The sequence below is a fragment of the Hydra viridissima genome, unplaced genomic scaffold (genome assembly GCF_058129835.1).
Source record: "Hydra viridissima isolate aposymbiotic clone 2 unplaced genomic scaffold, HvirCarnegie_v1 scaffold_11, whole genome shotgun sequence".
NCBI lineage: Eukaryota > Metazoa > Cnidaria > Hydrozoa > Anthoathecata > Hydridae > Hydra > Hydra viridissima.
This window is the reverse complement of record NW_028324310.1, coordinates 10,134,649-10,156,244: the sequence shown is the minus strand read 5'-3', so window position 1 is coordinate 10,156,244 and position 21,596 is coordinate 10,134,649. Positions and strand designations below refer to the sequence as shown.

The 21,596-nt window shown below is 33.4% G+C and overlaps 1 protein-coding gene across 1 annotated transcript; it reads right to left on the bottom strand.

Moving 5' to 3' along the window:
* Positions 1–9,121: 9,121 nt before the first annotated feature.
* Positions 9,122–9,739, bottom strand: LOC145184253 (uncharacterized). Its single transcript, XM_090065891.1, has one exon. It carries the CDS (start codon positions 9,737–9,739, stop codon positions 9,122–9,124), a length of 618 nt encoding a protein of 205 aa, XP_089922017.1.
* Positions 9,740–21,596: the final 11,857 nt, after the last annotated feature.

Here is a 21,596-nt window from a genome sequence, read left to right as displayed (position 1 = left end):
TTTTGATTGATTCTGATAGAGAATTTTATGCCGATTAAGAATCGTGTAAAAACTAAAGTCTCAAAATCAATGGAAAGCGCTCTAATCTGAAGTTGAAAAAACAAAAATATGCAACCTTGAGTTAACTAACTTTACGGTGGTTTTGTTTTCAACCGCTAACAATTGACAGCCTGGTTTTTACCATAAAAAATGCTTTTTGGTTTGTTTTAGACACGAAAGTTCTTTCGAGGGTATTCAGACATAAAAGAGGCGTGATTATACCGTGGTGTGACCTAGGGTTAGGACTATTGTAATTGTAATTGTAAAAATTAAATACAATTATACATTACAATACAATAATATTGTATTGTAATATTACAGAAACAATAAAAAAATTTTATTTTGGTATTGTATTGCTGTGATGAAAAACCATTACAATATGTATTGTATTGTTTTTTTTCTAACAATACAATAAATTCGAGAACTATTGTATTGCTTTGTTTTAATGAATTACAATTACAATAACTATTGTATTGTTTTGATGAAAACAATTACAATAACTAATGGAGTGTATTACTTTACATTATAGTAGAAAATCTAACGTATTTTAAAGTATTTATATTCATCTCTGACAAACTTACTATTATTTTTGCTATTTTTTATTTACAGATTTGAAATATATTGCAAATTTTATTTTTTACATATTTTGATCAGAAGAAATTTACGTTAAAATTATTTTTGTAACTTGGACATGCCGATCCTGCGTGGTTGTGGTGACAAATTACCATGAGAGTGCCATATATAGCACATTAATGATGATCATTAAAAAACCAAGTTATCTCTTTTTAACCGATTAAAGTTGTATAAATAGGGTAAAAACATTATTTTATATATGTTGATTAAAAAGTAACAAATGCGGTGTTGATCTTCAAAATATAGTATAATACGTAATCGGTATTAATCTTGATCACCTTTGGATCATATTTAGATTTTGCATCACCTATCTTGTTATGTATTTCTAAGCTCTAAATGGCCGCAGAATATTGCCTGTCTGATGATAGCCTTACTACTTAAAGTTGCCCAATTTACCATTCTGGCACCCCTTCCCCCTCCCATTATGTTTCAGTAAAATAGAATCAATCATTAAATATTAGTTATACCCTATTTCAAGGGTACAAGAGTATATAGTCGGCAACTGGACTATTAAAACATTTATTAAATTTTGACAATAAAATAACTTTTTTTATTACAATAATATATTGTTATTGTATTACAGAGACGAATTACAATACAATATTTATTGTTATTGTAGTGGGTCCTAACCCTAGTGTGACCTAACAAAGTCCTATGCTTTAAGAAAGTCCTAATTTAAATAATGACAAATTTCGGATGTATAAAATAAACATTTGGGGAAAATAACTTAGTTATTTTAACTAGATATCTAGTAAGTTAAAATAACTAAACTTTTTTCTCTGAAAATTTATTTAATATATACGAAATTTGTCATTTATTAAATTAAGACTTTCTTAAAGCAAAGGGCTTTGTTAGGTCACACCACGATAGTTAAATGAAATGAATAACGTTCTATTATTTGAAATCTTTATTATAAAAAAACCAGGTTGTTAGTACTTTTCAAAAGAAAAAAATTATTATTCAAGTTTTTATACGATTCTTAAACAAAATAAAATTCTGGAGGGAGAGGAGGGAGAAAGTCGATTAGCGCTAATATTTCAAAAAACACAACTCATAAATATTTAGATTTTTTTACCTAAAATGTATGGTGTTTTTTTAAAGCAACAGACACATTTTTCAGTTTTATACCTCTTATAATCTATAAGTAAATTAAATCAAAATGCTTTTAAAACAGTTGTTACCATAAAATTTTTTTTTTTTTTTTTGACACAACTAGCCATAGGTTAAGGATTCAGGTCAAGTATTAATGCCCGTAAAACAAGCATTATCGTACGGGCATTGCTTGTACCTAACCGTACACAAATACGTACGGTTATTTCCCGTACATATTACGGGCAATACCCGTACGTATTTTGCACGTATATGGTTGATAGATTTTAAGTGCATTTTCATTATACTTGTATATGTCCTTTAAAAAAAAATTAGATTTGAGGCTTAAGGTTTAACAAAGTTCCAAAGTGATCATTTTTGTTTAACAGCCAGAAGTTCCGTCTCCTTTACCAAGGAGGCGGAATTCTTGTCTAAGACACTTCTCTTCTCTTCTCTTTCTCTTACATCGCGTAGTCAGGAGCACTCAATTTTTATAAAATTGCGAAATTCTCAGTTTAGAGTTTAGAAATATTCTCCCCATAATGACTATAAATTAAGGAAATTTTCAGATTTCAGCTCTTATTGAAGGTTTTGATTTATTCAGCTACTTTGTGCTAACTCACCCATTCACCGATTCTGATTGTTTATATATATTTAACGGGCAATATTGCTTGTACTTGCCCGCTTATCGAGTAACCAGTAGACTTCGAGTATCCTGTGATTAAACACAGCATTACTCTGAAATATCAAAGAAAACTACTTGTAATATACAGACAAATGTCCATAAATAATGTGCCCATTATTTTTATAACATCCGAATTCGTAAACTACGAAAATTTCTCCGTTACTCTTAAACAACCGTCATTACGTATATAGTTTGGTTTACAACACAGGACTCAGTCAACCAGGTAAATCTCCCGTGATAGTATTGAAGACACATTAAAAAGACGCAACAAATACAAACCTACTAGTTCAGATACTACTAGATATGCAGATTTTGAAGCCTTTGGAAATGTTTGAATTTTATTTACCGCATATACTTTTACATACTGCATTTTACTATCCTTTAATTTTTTTAGCTACCATGTAAACTAGCCTTAGATGGAATATTTAAAAGTTTAATATTTTGAAAATAACTTTAAACTGGATGTTCAAGTATCCCAGGAAAAGTTTACAAAGAGCTCCAGCTCAAAGCGAGCTCTTTTTGGCGAAAATTCATCTGCGGAAGACGGAGACGCAGAATGTCTCTATTGTAATGATCTTTATAAAAATTCAATAGTAAATCGAATTTTCTAGAGTTCTCTTTTAATGTTTTAAAGCTCCATAAAAATAGTTTAAACTTTAACATCAGATTTATTTTTAAATTGTTTTAACTTTTGAAAACACTCCTCAATAATGTTACTAAATAAAATCAGCTCAACTAAGGATATTGTCATTAGTTTCATCGACAAAAATTTAATCCAAGTTACACCGCAGACAAGAAGTTTGAATTTAAATATTTTCTTTCAGTAAAATTAAGGTCTATTGGATTCAATCATAATTTTTAAGCAAAATATGTACCCACAACGGTAAAGTTTTAATAAAAACAAGTTTTTGCTAAAAAAAATTCAATAAAAATTTCAAAGGAGACAAACATTTAGTATAAATTTCCTGATTTTTATTTCTTCGGGTAAACATACAAGGGTCTTCGGCCCAATTTGCTTTTAAGCTAATTTTTTTTTAAATTGTGGATACTTTTAATATTGAAGAAATTATTTTTGTACATTTGTACAATCTAAATAGCCTTTATATTTTTGCACTATAAATTTTTAATACTTTTACATCTTTAACGTTCAACTGTTCTGCTTAAAGTAATTTACAGCTATCAGAATAATACAGAATAAATGATTTAACAGTGAATTATCATTTGCTCCATTTTTTTAAAGAAATGAATTCATCATTACAAGTGTTTTAAATAGCTCCTCGTAAATCTCAGACTTATGAAAAAGTTAGATATACTCAAAAAGTTTTCCATTCATTAAAAACAAAGAACCTTTACAAAGAGTAACAGTTTGTCCACGCCACTACTAGGATATGCGGATTCCAGCTCATTGATATATATTTCTATACTTAAGCCAAACTTTTTTTGACGTATTAATATCTTGCCAGAACCTGCAATGAAGTAGTAAAAAATGTTTCTTTTGTCGTAAGCTATTCCAGAGCAAAGACTTTATCATTATCCATAAATGTAAAAGAAGGTTTTAGTTTGTAGTGTCCGATGGCTAAGGTGTGAATTCCGTCTTCTAAGATGAATCTTTTGTCGTCGTTAGCGCTGAGTGCTACTTTGTTGATTTCTTCAGTGTAGACATTGTGAAGATGGGAACGGATAACGTTCATGGTGGTGAGCTTTTCTGTCTTGTTCATTAAGCAGTCTTTATAATCTTGATGAGTGATGCGATTTTCAGCAACGCATTTCTGAATGCCTTTGCATTTTTTGTGTTCTTTTATTTCATTAAAGACCTCATAGGAGTAGAGTTTAGGTCGAAGCCCAACAAACTCTTTAATTTGTTTGCCAGCAGTCTCGTCCTTGAACATTCCGATAACTTTTTTGTTTAAGCCAACCTTAAGCCCAGCGTTTTGAATGGCGGGATGATCTTTAGGAAAGTCGCTCGTGTCAAACTTGCTTTCTACATCGTCGGCAATGTCTTGATAAAAATCTTCCGTTTCTATTTCGTAAAAGAGCGAGTCAGTGTAAGTCATGAGTAATTTAGTGCGATCTCCGTATTTAGGCTTCATGTAGTCGTAGTGCTGTTGAAACATGAGAGTTTTGCTGATGTCTAGGATGCTCATTCCCAAGAAAACAGGCTTGTCGTAAAAGACACTTGTTCTTTTCATATGAACCGCGATTAGGTTTTCATCAAAAATGGTGTTTCGATCATATCTAGGACTTTTGGATAATTTTAGAGCATCTTTTTTCGTAGTAACGAGTCTAGCATCAACTCGTTTTAGAATATTCTCCATGGTCTTCCCAAAGACGGAGTTGTTCATGAGCTTGAAAAATTCCTTGTCAGATTCATTTTCAGCTTTTGCTCTTAATCCAGTGTTGAGGTCAATATACTTTTTCATAAAAGGTTCTTCTTCAAAGGTGATACCACGATTATTTTTTGTGATGACTAATCCCATCCGTTCATAGAGTTTTAGATTTTCATGATGAACGATGTATTTTTCTTTGTTGTTTAAATTGGGAACAAGCTTATCTACTTTTCCAATGTTCATTCTTTCAGGAGCCAAAGGATAGTCATTATGTAAATCGTGAAGACTTTCAGGATAATCCAAGTCCACTTCGAGAATGCAAGGTATAGATTTCCAATTTAAAAGTTCATCTTCAGTCATCCATCTAAATCCTCTAACAGGAAGAGGTTTGCACATAGTCCATCCATAAAGATTATTGGCGTCTAAATACTGAATGAATTTCGATGTTTGTGAAGGATCGTAGGAATCACCCATGTATTTGTTATTGGCAGTTCCATATCGATTGGAGATCATGCTAATTCCACCACTTACACCTTTTCGTATCATGTTGAGCATATCAATGTCGGTTAGAAGTTCTATCACGACTTTAGTTTTCTTTAGCATAGCGTCCCAAGCTAAACCAGGAGAGGTGTAATACCAAAGTGGATCAAGACCGTAATGTTTAAAGCAAGTGTCTCTGAAATCTTCAAAAATGTCTGCAAGTATCAGCACGTCGAACACGTTGTACAGTTCATGATAGTTTTTAAAGGTTTTACAGCAAAATACATCCCAAACGTTTTTCGCATGCGCATAGTCTTCATCTTTTGCTGATTCATCTTTCAGTTTTGAATGGAATGCTTCAATAGGAGGTAATTGCGTCTCTGAAAACTTATCAATCGAGTCCACCCAGTCATAAGGGTAAATGCCTTTTTTCCTTACCAAATCAAACTGTTTCTTTTCGGGGAAATATTCAGCTACGTTTTTGCACTGATTATCGGTGAGATTTTTAGATAGTTTGTCTAAACCGAAGGGTAAGAATCTGATGCTGTCAATAAACCTTATCTCTTTCCATACTTCCTTTAGTTTACCTTTCTTATCAGTGAATTCTCTCACTTTGATTTGTTTAGAGAAGCTGATATATTTTTCTTCATTGTTAGGTATACAATTGAGCTTTCCACCTAATTTCTTGATGAACAAATGGCTGTCGTAGCCGGACAAATTATGGAAAATAATGGGAATGAATTTTGGAATTTTATAATCCAAGTTGCATTTGTTATGAGCAGCTCCTCGATACTTTCCGGTCAAATGGCAATGGTCTAAGACTTTATCACCGTTAAGATCTTTATTGCAAATATGACATAGAGTTGCAGCCTCAAAATTCTTTTTATCCTTAACAGGCATCACTCTCTTTTTTATTAAATCAATCTTGTCGAAAATCTTTATAAGGTCTGCTTCAAGCATATTTATGAACTTTTGAGCCACGTCGTCATCATCACTTTCAGCTGTGTACATGACTGGTTTTTCTTTGTATAGTTTGTCGTCAAAGCATTTGATGTAATAGCAGAAGGAGCTCGGAACATGCTTTTGATATTGTTTAGTGTATGACTCTTTCGAATTCGGTGTGCAAGTGTTAACAGCCTTGGTGAAACTTTCAAAGTCAGCATATACGACGTATGGAACTTTCATACCCTTTTGGTAGTTTTTAAATTCAAGGATATTTTTCCCTTCTTCAGGAAGATCGATTCTCATTGGCGCATTATCATAACAGTCTTCTTGATGTTTTTGGAGCTTTTCTTCCTTCACATAACCTTGCAAGCAATTTCTGCAATAATGTTGTTTTCTTTTACCTTTTGATGTTTGCGTAGATAACAATCGACTCAAACTTTTAATCACGCAATAATTTTCTGTGTCTCCGTTTGTAATATACAACAAATCAACACAGTGCTTTCGATCATGAAATTTGGATATTTGCATAGGTTGAGGTTTTTTATTTTCATACCCAAAGACGTTAATGCTAATAGTTGGGTTATTCTTTTCAAACGTGTCGATTTTATGGTAATCCGCAGGAAATTCAATTCCTTCCCAATTCAGCTCTTCAGATTTTTTAATCAAGTCTTCATCAATTCTTTCGTTGTTTTTATTTTTTAGATTCAAAGCTCGAGTGACTTACCATTTAAAGCATTGATTGTCGTCGTTTTTAATGTTGATGATGGCATTTTTGTCTTTCAGCTCTTTAGGCAGCTCAATATAGGAAGAACCGCTGAGAGGCTCATAATCAATAAAGTTAATGTCCATTCTTAAAATCATAGATATGGTACTATTGGAGCCTAAAGCATTGTAATTGACACTACTTTCCAAGACTTTTTCTTCCATTTCACCAATGAGCGTTCTTACATCTGTAGCTGCTAGAATAATCTCTGATCTTGATGAAAAGGTTGCTTCCCTAGTCACTTCTTCACCAGTGATGATGCTTACAGATTTCATTTCACACGTTAAAATAATTCTTACTTTTGTATTCCTTTCTCCTTCCATGGTTTGAATGGCAGACTCTCTTACCAAATTAAAAAAGGCTTCAAGGTCTTGATATCGAGAAGACGGATTGTAAGAAAATTGTCTGGCAGCTCTCTCCGCTGAATGTTCAGTCATTTTAAACTTTACTGTAAATGGTTTTGACGCAGGTTGTTTATACACAGTTCTTAATACAAGTGATTTGATAGACTTTATCTTTTCATCGATTTGTTCCACTGATTCTCTTACCTTCTTCTTGACTACTTCAGGAACGTAGGGTTCTATCCATTCTTTAATATCATTAAACTTAGTTGTAACATAGGACGTCACACTTTTTGCAACTGCCGTCAGACTTGAAAAAAATGAAGGTCTCTGTGGAATGACTGGTTTTGGTGTTATGACAGGTGATGAATCTGAAACAGGCTCATCAAGGATGTGTCTTTGCAAATGAATTGGTTTCGGAGCAATAGGAGGTTTTGCCACAACAGGTCTTGGTGGAATGATTGCTGGTTTCGGAGCAGGTATCGGTCTTGTCTCAGTCGTTCGTCTACGAGTAGAAGCAGCGATTATAAGTTCATCCTTTCTCATTTTATAATACCCTTTTATCTTTTGCCCTTTAGCAATTTCTTTTAATTCTTTCACCGTTTTGTTTTCCATTTTAATAACACAAGATTTTTATTTATATCATTTTCAAATTTTTAAATTCAATATATAAAAGAATTTAAAAACTTCTCGCGCTAAAAATCTCATACTTGTATCCATCCACTACTTTTCCATTTCGTCTCGCAAAGTACTGCCAGCTATGTCCCGTCTTTTTCTTCGATTCATAAGCAGACTTGTATTCCACCACCTCACCAGTATCAACATTAGTTATTCTCAAACCTAAAGGATTATTTCTAATTAAACCAAGTCTCGCATATTTAGGATCAAGAGGTTTCTTTTCTTTTTTCTCATTTTTTCTAGGTCTTCCAACAGGTCTCACCTCTTTCGAGTTTTCCAAAAATGCATCTTTACTAATCAAGTTGTTTTCAACCGCAAGCATCATGAGCGACATTTTATTGTCAGACGTTTTGGAAATACCATTTTCTTTCAGTAATTTTTTCAAAAGCTTTCTTGTGTAAGTCATCTTTTATTATGCTAAGATTTTATTTAAATCAAATTCGATTTTTTTCATTTCTAACAACTGAAGTATTTTAAAGTTTTCATACACAATGTCTTTGGAACCGAGTGAATGATTTAAAATTGCGCTTTTTAGATTTCCAGAAATCTTTTTTTTTCTCCTCGAAATCGCAATCCAAATCAAGCACATACTTGTCAATCATTCTTAGCTTTTCTTCTTTAGCCAAACTTTTCCAAGTACTGAGATGTTCTTTGATTTTCTTTTCCATTCGTGAATATTCAGTCTCACCACTCCATACAAGTCGGTAAAGCTTGTATCTCTCTTCATCACTGTACTCTTTTGGAATATTAAAATCTCCGTTTTCAGTGACGTAAACAGATTCACGAAAAACACCTGTTTTTCCAAATGCAAGAAGCTCAAGATGTCTTTTTTTATTTGCGTCAGTCTCTTTTATACTACATTCTAGAAAAAACGGAAAAAACTGTTTCATTTTATTCTTCTTGTAACCGATTTAATCCATTTTGGATTAATGAAATTCCTTTTTCGGTCTACCCACAGGTCGCTCTTCCTTCACGTCTTTAATCCATTCGTTTTTATCAATCAAGTTGTTTTCAACCGCAAGCATCATGAGCGACATTTTATTGTTTGACGTTTTAGAAATTCCGTTTTCTTTCAGTAATTTTTTCAAATCCTTTTTCGTATATCTCATTTTTTATTAAAAAAATATTATTTTGAAGGTCATCAATAAACAATATTCATTCTGCTTCCATCTGATTTAAGCCTAAGCAATTTATCGGAAATGAGGACAGCAAAGGCTTGAGAGTTTGCAGGAACGTTTGCATTAAATGTAGCTTTTATTTGCACATCTATCACTGAAGTTTTTAACCTCTCAGCCTGCTTGCTTACATCAAAAACAAAAAGAGGACAAATGTATCTATAATTTAAGGTAGATAAATTGGGTTGAGCCATAATTTCGCTAATTCCATAAAGCCTATTGTCAAACTTACTTGCGTCTCTATAAGCTCTTGAGTATTTGTTGTTATTAAAGTCTAAATTGTAATCAACAGCAGGATACCTTTCACTGTTTAAGGTGACATATATGTTTTTCAAATCGCAGCGATCAAAGACTGAAGGATTTAATTCTTGACTTCCAGATTTATTGGTTTGGAATCCAACAATGACATACCTAGGTCTTTCACTAGCAGATCTTGCGCTTAACCTCCAACTAAAGTTGTTTGATACAGGAACAGCGATGGTATCACATTGTCTAGATCTGAACGAAAATGGGACATCTACTTTTGATTCAATGATTTTGTAAAGATTGTTGCTAGTTACGACAGAGGGTGTGACATGAGGCATAAACAAAGACAATTTAGTCAAATCCACTTTTCCTGTAGCTGTTGCAGCTGTTCTAAAAATAGCATCACTATCGCTCTTTCTCACAAGAGCAAGTGTATGCTTAAATCCATAGAGCACTTTATCGTAATCATCGCAAAATCCAAAAATGTGTTTTAAAGGAATGCAGAACGAAAACGTTCCTTTTTCTTCAGGCTGTGCAATGATGTAATTTTGTCTTTGCTTAAATCCAGTGTTGTTGACAAGATCTGCTAAAGCTGTTACGTCTCTTTGCCACAGCTGGTTCATACCCTCTGAAATTTGAAACTCTACTGGATATTTGAGATATCCAATCATGGTGGTAGCGTGTCCAGGATCGTAAATGGTCTCCACCTCTTGATTCGACAACTGATAAGAAATCTGACTGAACATGTGCATGATACCGTTGTTCACCAAAGTAACGACGTCTGTATCAGCGTAGGAAGTTCCATCCGCTTTTAAAAGTCTTCCTTCAACCAAAATGTAACCCTCAGATGGAAGCGTGAACAAATCTTGCTGCTCAATATTGATTCTTATTTCTCCATCCACGTTTAGATTCTTATTCACTGGTTCGTATTCATGAAACTCAAATCTCTCAATTTCTTCATCAACAATAATCTCTTCTGTAAAATTTAAAACATCGGAATTTGCCATTTTTATACATCAAAGAAAAAAAATTTGACTCATGCGATCAAAAGCCCATTTCCTTTTACCAGGTCTTGTATTCTAATCGCTTTGTTCTTCGACAATCCTGATCCAAGCATAGAATATTCATCTATAATCGGTGCTGCTCTGTTAACAATGCTTGAAATAATTTCTTTGCTTTTAAGGCTGAGATCATTCTTCGCAGCTTCATGTGGCTTTGGAGTTCCAGTCTTGGAATACAATTTCTCAATGGTCTTTTTACCTTTATCAATAGCCACATCTCTAGCAGTGGAAATGGCTGTAGAAGCTAGCTCTTTTCCTGCAGATTTAGTAGCCATGATTGCTTCTCTTCCCAGTTCGGTTTTTGCAATTTTATTAGCCAAAGTAGATGCTGCTCTTGAAGCGCTTGAAGCTGCTGCTCTTCTCAAGAAATTCTTAAGCGTGTCAATTATCCCACTTCCACCCACAATATGCTTCTTAACATATCTATTTCTATAAACGATCATTTTTATTTCCATAGATTTTTTTTTTATTTCATATCGATATACGCGATCATAGCCTTGTACTCGTCTTTATTAATCCTATTCTGTCTCAACAGCTCATCGCAAATGGAAACAGCCACATTTCTCGACTCTTTATTTCCAGCATGCCATGCAGCGATACTCAAGTTGAGCTTTTCCACAAGAGCATTTGGATCGCTCGGAAGAATAATGACACCATGACCTTTTTTACCCTTTTTATTCATCATGAATTTTTCCCAAATAGGCTTTATAATCGTGACGTATTTTTCAGCTCTCGAAGCTTTTGGTCTGTTTGGATTTATATCAGATTCCATTGCTTGAGTGTTAATAAGTATATCTTCATAATTTTTAAGGTCGTCATCAGTGTACTTGGTTATATCAGGTTTGGATCTTGAGATCAGCTCCCAAAGTCCTATTGTTCCATTATACTTTTCTCCACCAATAATGACGTCGTTTTCATCGAAGGTTACTTCTTCTTTACCGATATGCAATTTTCCACCTTCTGCATGAATTCCAAAAACTCTATCGCATAATTCTTTTTTCGATGCATATTTAGCCATGTAGTAACTCGCAATACCTCCTAAATTCATTCTTTTAATTGACGACGGCTCGCTTTCTGGATAAGTCAAAGCCAGTGGAGTGTTTTCAGCCTCTTTGTATGCGATGCTCTTTAGTTTGTTTTGCATCTTTTCATTGCTTTCAATCAGAGGCTTGTAAAGCTTGCTCAAATCAGTCTGAAGATTAGCATCATAAATATTTTCATTCAAACTATCTTGATAGATTCTTTTTCTTCTTTCAACAAATTCTCTCACAATTTCATCTCTCTTGTTAGGGTCTAGTATTTTAAAAAAGGACATTTTTAAAACACAAGAAAAAAAACGTAAAACACAAACTTATGTGTTTTTTTAAATTAGTTTTTTATACTATTTAAATCCATGGAAAATCATGATGATTTTTTAGATTCTTTGAATCCGTTGAAAAATATTAGTTTTTCTTAGATTCTTTGAATCCATGGAAATCTACGATTTCTTAGATTCGCTTGCGAATCCGTTGAAAAATATTAGTTTTTCTTAAACATATTATTGAACGCTTTTATCGCGTCTTCTCTTCCTTTTTGGATCAACGACTCTTTGGTTATCTCGTCAATGTTGATTTTTGTTTTAGTTCTTATTTCTTTCATCAGGCTCTTAAACTTTTGAAGCTCGTCTAAAATCAATTCATACTCTGAATCGCTCACAACGTTGTCTACTAAAGCCTTTGAAATGTGACTGTTGATGGTGTTCAATTTCGACTCTGCCAACACTTTGATCTTTTCATGCTTCTCCGCTTTTAATGCTAGTTTTTTGTTGACTTGTCCTCCTACAATGGATAAAAACCCCATTCCAATAGCAACACCTTCACACGCAATCGCAACAGGGGCAGCAGCGATGGTGCTCAAAGTTCCAATTCCAACAACTCCAAGTGCAACACCACCTGCTTGCAACGTAGTGTCTACAAAAGAAATGATTCTGAAAGCGCGATGGTACTTTTTGCTCAAATGTACTCTCTTTTTCCTCTCGTTGTCCATCTCTTTTTGGATTTCACTTATTTTCTGAAGACGGTAATTGTGTCCTTCATCTGCAGGAGCTGTTGGAAGAACTGGGTAAATTTTAGATTTAGCATCGTAATTGTATTCCATTTTTTATTAAACGAAAAAAAATTTTTTTTTTCACTCATTAATGAAATTGAGAAAGCATAAACTTTCCCCTTTTTTAATAATGACATCTGACTTGCTGTTATTTAAAATCTCCATGATCACATTATCCACCGACTCTGATATCATCATGCTGTGGCCGAAATAATCCAGTTTTGATTTTAGGCTTTCCCTCAAATTCACTAAAGCTAATCCGCTTTTAAGTTTTATTCCAAACATAAAAGTTATTTTCTGATGACTCAGTTTATTTAGTGTAATGTCTTTTTGAGCAAATATTTCATATCTAGCTCCTACTTTTGAGGGAGGGTGCTTCAAATACTTGTCGAAAAAAAGAAATGATTTATTACACGTCTTTCGATCATAATGAAAAAATTTTTTATATTGGGTTTCCATTTTTATTACAAAAAAAATATTTTTTTATACATCATTTTATTCAGTACATGTAGAGAATAGTGTAATATGAATATATTACATTATTTTCCCTTCATAAGTTTTTGAAATAAATGTGTTAGCTGTTGTCCATTTCAATTCTGCGAATATATTCTTGTTCTTCCCAATATTTTTCTTCAAAATATTGATCCTCAATTTCGTTATAATAATATTTTTCATCTTTTTTTCGTCTCTCCATTTCAAAGCTGTCAACATATTCTTGTTCTTTTTCATCTAGTTTTTCATAATGATCATTAATTTTATTTAGGAGTCTTCCTACATAATTAGCATCTTGTTTTTTATTACTTAATACTATGTCACGAAATAACAATAAATCGAGCACATTATTTATTCTTTCTTGAGAATTCATTATTTTATAACAATAAAGAATTTATTTAAGTCATTTTCAAAAATTTTTTTTCATCTGTACATTAAGAGTAATAATAGACTTGTCCGAGAAGAAGGTTAAAGCTTCCAGATTGTCCGACTTGCGCATCACCAGAGTTGAGTGTGACGACGAGTCTTCTATCAGCTGCGACAGTAGGCATAGAATCTGCTTCTCCAAAATTTCTGTAAAAAGAAATGGTTGATGTAGAGCCGATGGATGAAGTGGATTGATAAAGAAGCCCAGTCGATTTGTTGTTAAAAGAAGTCACATTTAATCCATTCCATGAGGACAAATAAAAATCTTCCAGTCCAGAGGATGAAAAGAAGCATGTGCTATCACCGTCGTAACCAGGAAAGTAGGTGTAATTGTTGGTGTTGTATGGAGTCCAAGGAGTGAGTACAGTGCCGTTACCTGGAGGTAAATTTCCGTCATACATTCTAACTCTCGACTCCCACCAGTTTCCAGAAGCGCCGATGATGTGCATCCTGATGTATTTCAAAAACACACCATTTCCTTTTCCGTTGGTGTTCAGCAAAACGTATTCGCTACCGTAAGTGGTGTTCAAATATCGAAACGTTCTGCAGTACAGTTTGTAAAGTGGGATGGTCGCAGGAATAGAAGCAAGTGTGGAAATGAACGGTTGAATCCAATACGTGATGGCAGTAGCATTTCTATTCACGAGTTGAATGGAGATGTCGTTTCTGAAAGGCATATTCAACGTTAAATATCCTCCCAAGGAAGTGATGCTAAACATGTTGCAACCTTGCAGAGAATTGGTGTAAAAAGCTCCTCCCAAAGGAGAAAAAAGCAAATCAGTGGCGAGACCCACTTGGTCTATACCAATTCCTTCTGTTGTTTCTGCATAATTCCCAACATTGATCTCTCCGTCTGTGAAGATTCGAATGAAAACTTGACCTGGAATATTCGTACCAGAGGAGCTGTATAAAGCTAGCCACAATCTTCTCAGCACACCGGATTTTCCAGAAAACGAAAACACAGGAGAAGTCGTTAACGCTGCTACCGTCTGAGACTTGAATCCTAAACTGGTGAAACTTGAGCTTGGAACGACACTGGTCAGACTCGATTTTTGCAACAGCAAGTCCACATAATTTTTTGTCGCTCCATCTTGTGCGTTTGAAGGATCAAGCACGTTGATTAATTTGTGCGAATTCAAATCCAAATCTGTTGTACCTACAGTCGTTCCACCTGAAGCATGCGTGTCTACGTAATTTTTCGTAGCTGAATCTGAGGCTGATGTAGGTTCAGCTAAATTAATCAATTTATGAGCTGTCATGTTAATGTCTACGTAAGAAATAGTGTTGTAAGCAACTTTGGTGTCTACATACCCTTTTGTCGCTGCGTCTTTTAAAGCGGTGGGGTCGCTCACATTAATCAACTTGTGAGAGTTCATGTCGATGATTCCCGTGATTGTACTGGATCCATCTGTTTTAACACACAGACTTGAGCTGACGTCCACGTAATTTTTTGTAGCAGCATCGTGAAGATTAGTTGGTTCGTTCAAATTGATCGCTTTATGAAAATTTAAATCCAAATCTGTTGTACCTACAGTCGTTCCTCCTGACGCATGTGTATCCACGTAATTTTTAGTAGCAGCGTCGTGTGCGTTAGTCGGCTCAGCCATATTGATGATTTTATGAGAGTTGAAATCCATGTCTGCAGTGATAGTGCTGTTTCCATCTGTTCTGACATAGAGATCACCTGTTACAGCTGATGATGAAGAAGGATCATAAAAATACCTTCCCAATTCAGTTCTTCCAAATTTGTCAACCATTTTATATAGCCGCGACTTTTTTTTCACCAAAGTGTGTTAACAACGCTTTGAAAGTCATCCCCATCCTGTAATTTTTTCAAGACGTAAAGACACAAGTGACCACAATAAGATGTATCACCAAATTGAACTCTTTCACTGTTGTAAAAGACTGGACTTTTTAAATAATGAGCGAGCTCTACAAGAGGAGGTTGAGCATAAGAGTCAAAACTATATTTTTTGTCTCCGTCTTTAAACCAACAGACCCAATGAAATCCATCTGTGCTAGAACCTCCCGTGTTGACAATACCACATTCTTTTTTTCTTGTGTTTTTTGGCAATTCATCCCTCACAAACACACCTCTAAAGTTTTTAATTTTGAGCTTTTTCACAGCATCTATTAATTGAAAGTTGGTTAGAGGTTTGTTCGGTTGTACAATTCCTTCAACGTTGATCATTTTTTAAAATTCAGAAAATTTTAAAAAAATTAGATTTTTCCACAGATTTCACAAGTGATTTACATTTCATCTTCCGATTCTTTTACCTCTAAATCCAAGTCTTCCATCATACTGATATGAGAAAAAGTTACATTTTTCACGATGACTGCTTCTACCAGTTTAACTTGAATAGACATAATAGAAGCACCTATATACACTCCCTCAATTCTAAGTCCTCCAATGACATAACATTTTTGATTGAGGAAATTATGTCCAGAAGAGCATACTAAATTTCTATTATGACGTTCTCCTTTGATACCATTTTTTATATCAATATCTGTTTTCTTTCTATAAAATACAGAAGTAATGAGTATTTCGTCATTCTCATATTTATTTATAAGCATTTTAGCATAAAACACTGGCGCTGCTTCAGGATGATCAGGCTTATATTTTAAAATACTCAATTCGTCTGAATTAATTTGCTTTTTTCTTCCTCCCTTTTTAAGTTTGGCTGACAATTTATCCACTTCACCTCTAATAAACAAAGTAATCTTTTCCATTATGCTAATAAACTTTTCTTCTGTCTTTCCCTTTTTAGCATCATAGCAAACGAAGGACATGGAATAGCCAGTCAATTTTTGTGTTGCTGGATCTTTATTCTCGCATACACCATACGAATATAATATAGGTGTCCGTAATACAAGTGGACCATCTCCAGTTGAATAAGAATATTTTATTGGCAATTTTTGATAGGCTACTGGTTCGGTTGCTGTGTAAATTTCTCCAACTGATAATTTACTCTCATCAAAATTTTCAATTGTAATAAAACTCATTTCTTTTCTATATACAAGAATTTTATTTAACTCAAAATCAAAAATTTTTTTTCACTGTATTATTTTTTTTAAATCCTAATCCGAATTTGGCTTTGGCTTTGATGATGGGTTCGATGATTTTTCGCTCGCTTATTTCTCTCTGAGTTGGATTTTGTATAGAATCCATTTCTTCAAGCATCATTCGATCTGCTAAATTTCTGTTTTGCTTGTCGTTAAAATACTTGTAAGCTAAATCGTGGTGATATGCTGCATTGTCTACTCTATCCACCGGTTTGCTCCACTCTTGATACATGTCTATGGAAGTGAGCCTTTTGTCTAAATTGGTACCAGGTCCAGCAAAGTTCATACCTGGAACGTGCATTTCTCCTGGAAACTTTGCCCATGGAAGCTTTATTTTGTTTGAGAGTTTGTTGATCGATTCCACCAAGTCTCCTCCGCTAAGCGCATGCGCAGAAATAAATTTGTTCTTTTTTATCCCGCAGATGACACAAGTTCCTTTAAGCATATTTCTATTGCTTTTGCTTATAGCATGGTGTAAGTTGTCCGTTTCTGTTATTCTTTTGCATTTGACGCAATACATTTTTTTATATTCAACATAATAAAAAATGGAAGTGATTGATTTGTCATGGAATGTAAACAAAAGCAAAAGGAAAAACAACAAACTTTTACCTAGAAGTATACGTGGAATCATTATTGGAAAATCAGGTTGTGGTAAAATGACGCTGCTACTCAATTTACTTTTAAGACCTGGCTGGCTAGACTATAATCATTTACAAGTGTTTGGAAAATCTCTTTTTCAGCCGCAATATAAAATATTAAAAAACTCGTTCGAGAAGAAATTACCAAAAGAGGTTATTCTTGATTTGTTTAACATTCAAAGCAAAATAGAACAATTAAACGTAAGTCCTGAATGTGTTATTGATGAAATTTCAAAAAAATGGAATAACACAGAGGATATGGAATGTCAATTTTTCGAAACTGCAGACGATGTGCCTGAACCAGAAGATCTTGATTCATCCAAAAACAATTTAATGATCTTTGACGATTTGCAATTGACCAAACAAAACAAATGTGAAAAATACTACATCCGAGGAAGGCACTCTAACGTCGACTGCTTTTACCTCGCTCAAAACTATTTTATGCTACCTAGACAAACCATACGAAAAAACGCCAATTTTATCTGCCTGTTTCCACAAGACTCGAAAAACATTAACCACATTTACCAAGATCATGTTTCAAGCGATATGAGAATAGAAGAGTTTAAAAAGTTTTGTAAATATTGTTGGTCTCAACCTCACGGATTTGCCGTCATTGATTTATCCTCGAAAAAGGATTGTGGAAAATATCGAAGCGGATTTGACAATTTTTATTTTCCCAACTCTATATAAAAAGATGAGCGGATTTTATCTCCTTGCAAAAGCAAAAAAAGAAACTCCAACCGTAAGAAACAGCGTCATCCAAACTGAGTTTGACAACCCCATCGAATTCGAACCTAATAAAAAGTATGAAATGGCTCTTGTTGGCTTTGACACTGTTCACAGTTATACCAACATCAATTCGACAAATAATGTTTTCAGATACAGCCCCAACGCCGGTTCAAACAGCTACACCATTTACATCGAAGAAGGAGCGTATGAAATTAGCGAGATTAATGATTATCTTCAGAATGAAATGAAAAAACAAGCTGGAAACTTGTATAGAGCAGATGGTGTTATTATCGGTGCAAACCTGACCACTTTAAGATCTACGCTGAAATTTGGAAAACCTGGATCTACAACAAAATATTGGGTGGATTTTAACGTGAATAACAGTTTAGCCACTGTTCTTGGATTTAATAAAGCAGAATATACCTATGTAGAGAAAAAAGAAGATCCAACAGATCCAAATAGTCACAAGTTATATTGACTATTACGAGTCTGAAGCACTTTCGAGAATAGAAGATGTAACCATCATCAGAATCACAAACGATGTTATCGGATCACCTTATGATAACGGAAAAAGAACATCTGACATTTACTCTTTTCATCCTGACTCTCCTCCAGGTTACAAAATTAGCGAAAAACCTTTTCACTTGATATACTTACCTATCATGGTGGGTAGAATTTCAAGAATGGAAACAAGAACTGTAGATCAAAACGGTAACTTGATCGACTTTAGAGGTGAAGACATTATCCTCAGATTTCACGTTAGAGAAAGAATAACCTCTGTTCTTCAAGACCTTTTTACGAGCAGCGCAGTTCAACGATAATTTTTTTTCTTTTATTTAAAAATGAGCAACTACCAAAAAGTAAAAATAAACATTTCACAAAGTCAATCTGACAAAATAAAAAACGCCATTCAAGAAAAGACTGATGTCAATATAAGACTATCTCATTCAGATCTAGAAGGTGAACATGTTCTAGCAGTAACAAAATCTCAACTCAATAGAATCACAAAAGCATACACTAACGGAACCGGAGTCACACTCAAACTGAGCAGAAAACAATTATTATACAACTCAACCATTGAAGGTGGATTTATCGGAGCTCTTTTACCGTTATTAGGTATGATAGGCAGCACTCTTGCCACAAAAGTAGTCCCTGCTCTAGCTACTGGATTGCTAGCAGGTGTAGGTTCTTCTGCTGGCTCTGCTATGGTTGATAAAATTGCAGGAAGAGGAATCGTTTACTTGAAAAAGAATGGAAATGGAATGAAAATGACTGCTGCAGGATCAGGAATCTTTTTAAGACCTTGGGTAAAACCTACTATTGGTGAAGGACTCTTTGTTAAAAATGGAAAAGGATATCAATCTATTGGAGCTGGATTATTGCTCGGACCTAACTCACCCTTCTCAAGCATTCCCTTTTTAAATTTAATCTTGTAAATTGTACGACTATTTTATATATTTTTCACTGATATATAAAATCATAGAAAATACACTTTTACCGTTCCAATCTCTCCTATCGATGAAATCACCAACGTCTCTCCTACAAACACATCCAACACGCTTGAAAAATAAACTATTTTTGAAACTCGATACAACTGCTCAGACCTACGCACTAAATCCACCTTCAATTCATCTTCAGTTTCTTCTCCAAACTTAAAGCTCTCAGAAAATACACCGCATGTATCCATTGAAAATATCAACACCCCTTTCTCTAAACACACTCTAAATTCAGAGGCTGGCTTTATCATCCTACACATATCTCTAAACCCCAAAGCCGAAATTCTTCTCTTTGACTGAAAAGAATAACGCTCACTCAAATTCACGTTTTGTACGCTTTCTATCACCACCTTAATATTATACGCAAACTGGTCTAAAGATCTCACGGCGATTTCCAAACTTCCCTCATTCAAAATAGACAATGTCAACTCGCAACTACTTTTCACCGTTTTAAACACCTTGCTTATATAGCTTTTTAAATCATTGTTCTTTAATTTTACTCATATTGAAATTTGCTTTCGTATTCTTAACAATATTTTCATTATAATCACGATAAATTCTTTTTACTGAGTTACCACACACTAAACTTCTATTCACTGATTTTTTAATTTCAATACAATGATATGAATTAATAACAGATTTTAATCTTATTAAAACTTCTTCGAATGGCATCATTTGAATCATTTCTATAAACGATACTTTAATACACTTTGGAAGCTTTCGAACGTTTCTTTCTAATTTAAGATATCTTCTAGATTTCTCATTACAATATTTCACTTCTTCACCACTAAGAATATCAATAAGGTCAAATTCATCTATTTCATCCATTTTTTAATTACATAAGAAATTTATTTAACTTAAAAATCAATAAATCTTAATCAACAAAGTAGCACTCAGCGCTAACGACGACAAAAGATTCATCTTAGAAGACGGAATTCACACCTTAGCCATCGGACACTACAAACTAAAACCTTCTTTTACATTTATGGATAATGATAAAGTCTTTGCTCTGGAATAGCTTACGACAAAAGAAACATTTTTTACTACTTCATTGCAGGTTCTGGCAAGATATTAATACGTCAAAAAAAGTTTGGCTTAAGTATAGAAATATATATCAATGAGCTGGAATCCGCATATCCTAGTAGTCACGCCTAATCAAGATCTCTAACAAGAAATGTAAGATTTGTTATATCTTACCAGCTTTCAATTAATTGTTAGTTTCGGCAAGCATTAAGAAAATCTTTAATAGCATCTTTTTAATAGGTTGATTCAGAAAATATTTTCCAGAAATGTCTCAGCGACCTTTTTGGAACAGGAAAGATAGGGTTTTTTTTGTCTTAGCTGGAGTTAATTAAAATTGTTTTCAAATGTGATAAATGCATGTATGAATATAAATTTTTTACACCAAAATATTTGCTGAAAAACACTATTTTAATTAATTTTGGAAAGTTGTTTATCTTAAAAGACTGAAATCTTAAAGTGGGTTTTCGTAAAGTTTTACCTTAAAATGGATTTATCTTAAAATACTGAAATAGAAGTTTGTTCTTCATTCCTTATTATTCGATATTTTCGTTATTAATAGAAAAACCAAATGCTGATGCATAATCTAGATTTCGTAATTCAATTCTTGCTTTTTCAACTAACGTTCTATAAACCAACAGTCATTTATTATAAAACAACTATTTTGTATAAATTGCTTAAACAATCACCAAAAAGTATTTCCCATCGGAATACATTTTTAATAATATTCTCGTAAAAAAAAAATATACTCCGTTTAAAAGTCTTTTGAATTGTAGCAATAATTATAAAAAAAAAAAATTGACTAAAACTTTGGTAGTTGCGAGTTGAAAACTGAGGATAGTTAAACAAGTTTCATATAAAAAGAAAACTTGAACATTATGCTGATTTACTTTTAAAGATCTCTTTCGTGTTACTCAAAGAAGCTTAAAGAAAGTTCTGTGTTTTTAACTGTGTTTACATAAATATTGGATGTAACAGTGCCCCACTGTCAAACTCTATTTTTTTACTTTTGTTTGTATTTATATATTTCATTTAAGTGTTTGACGCATATTTCTTCTGCTACCTTATTTTTGATACATAACTATATATATATATATATATATATATATATATATATATATATAATTGATTTTATTTATATATTATATATGTGCAGCAAACCTTAAATGATATTTATACATTTAG

What these genes read in the sequence shown, in the direction of transcription:
- LOC145184253 (XM_090065891.1), bottom strand. Translation starts at nt 9,739, where the DNA reads ATGCCTCATGTCACACCCTCTGTCGTAACTAGCAACAATCTTTACAAA.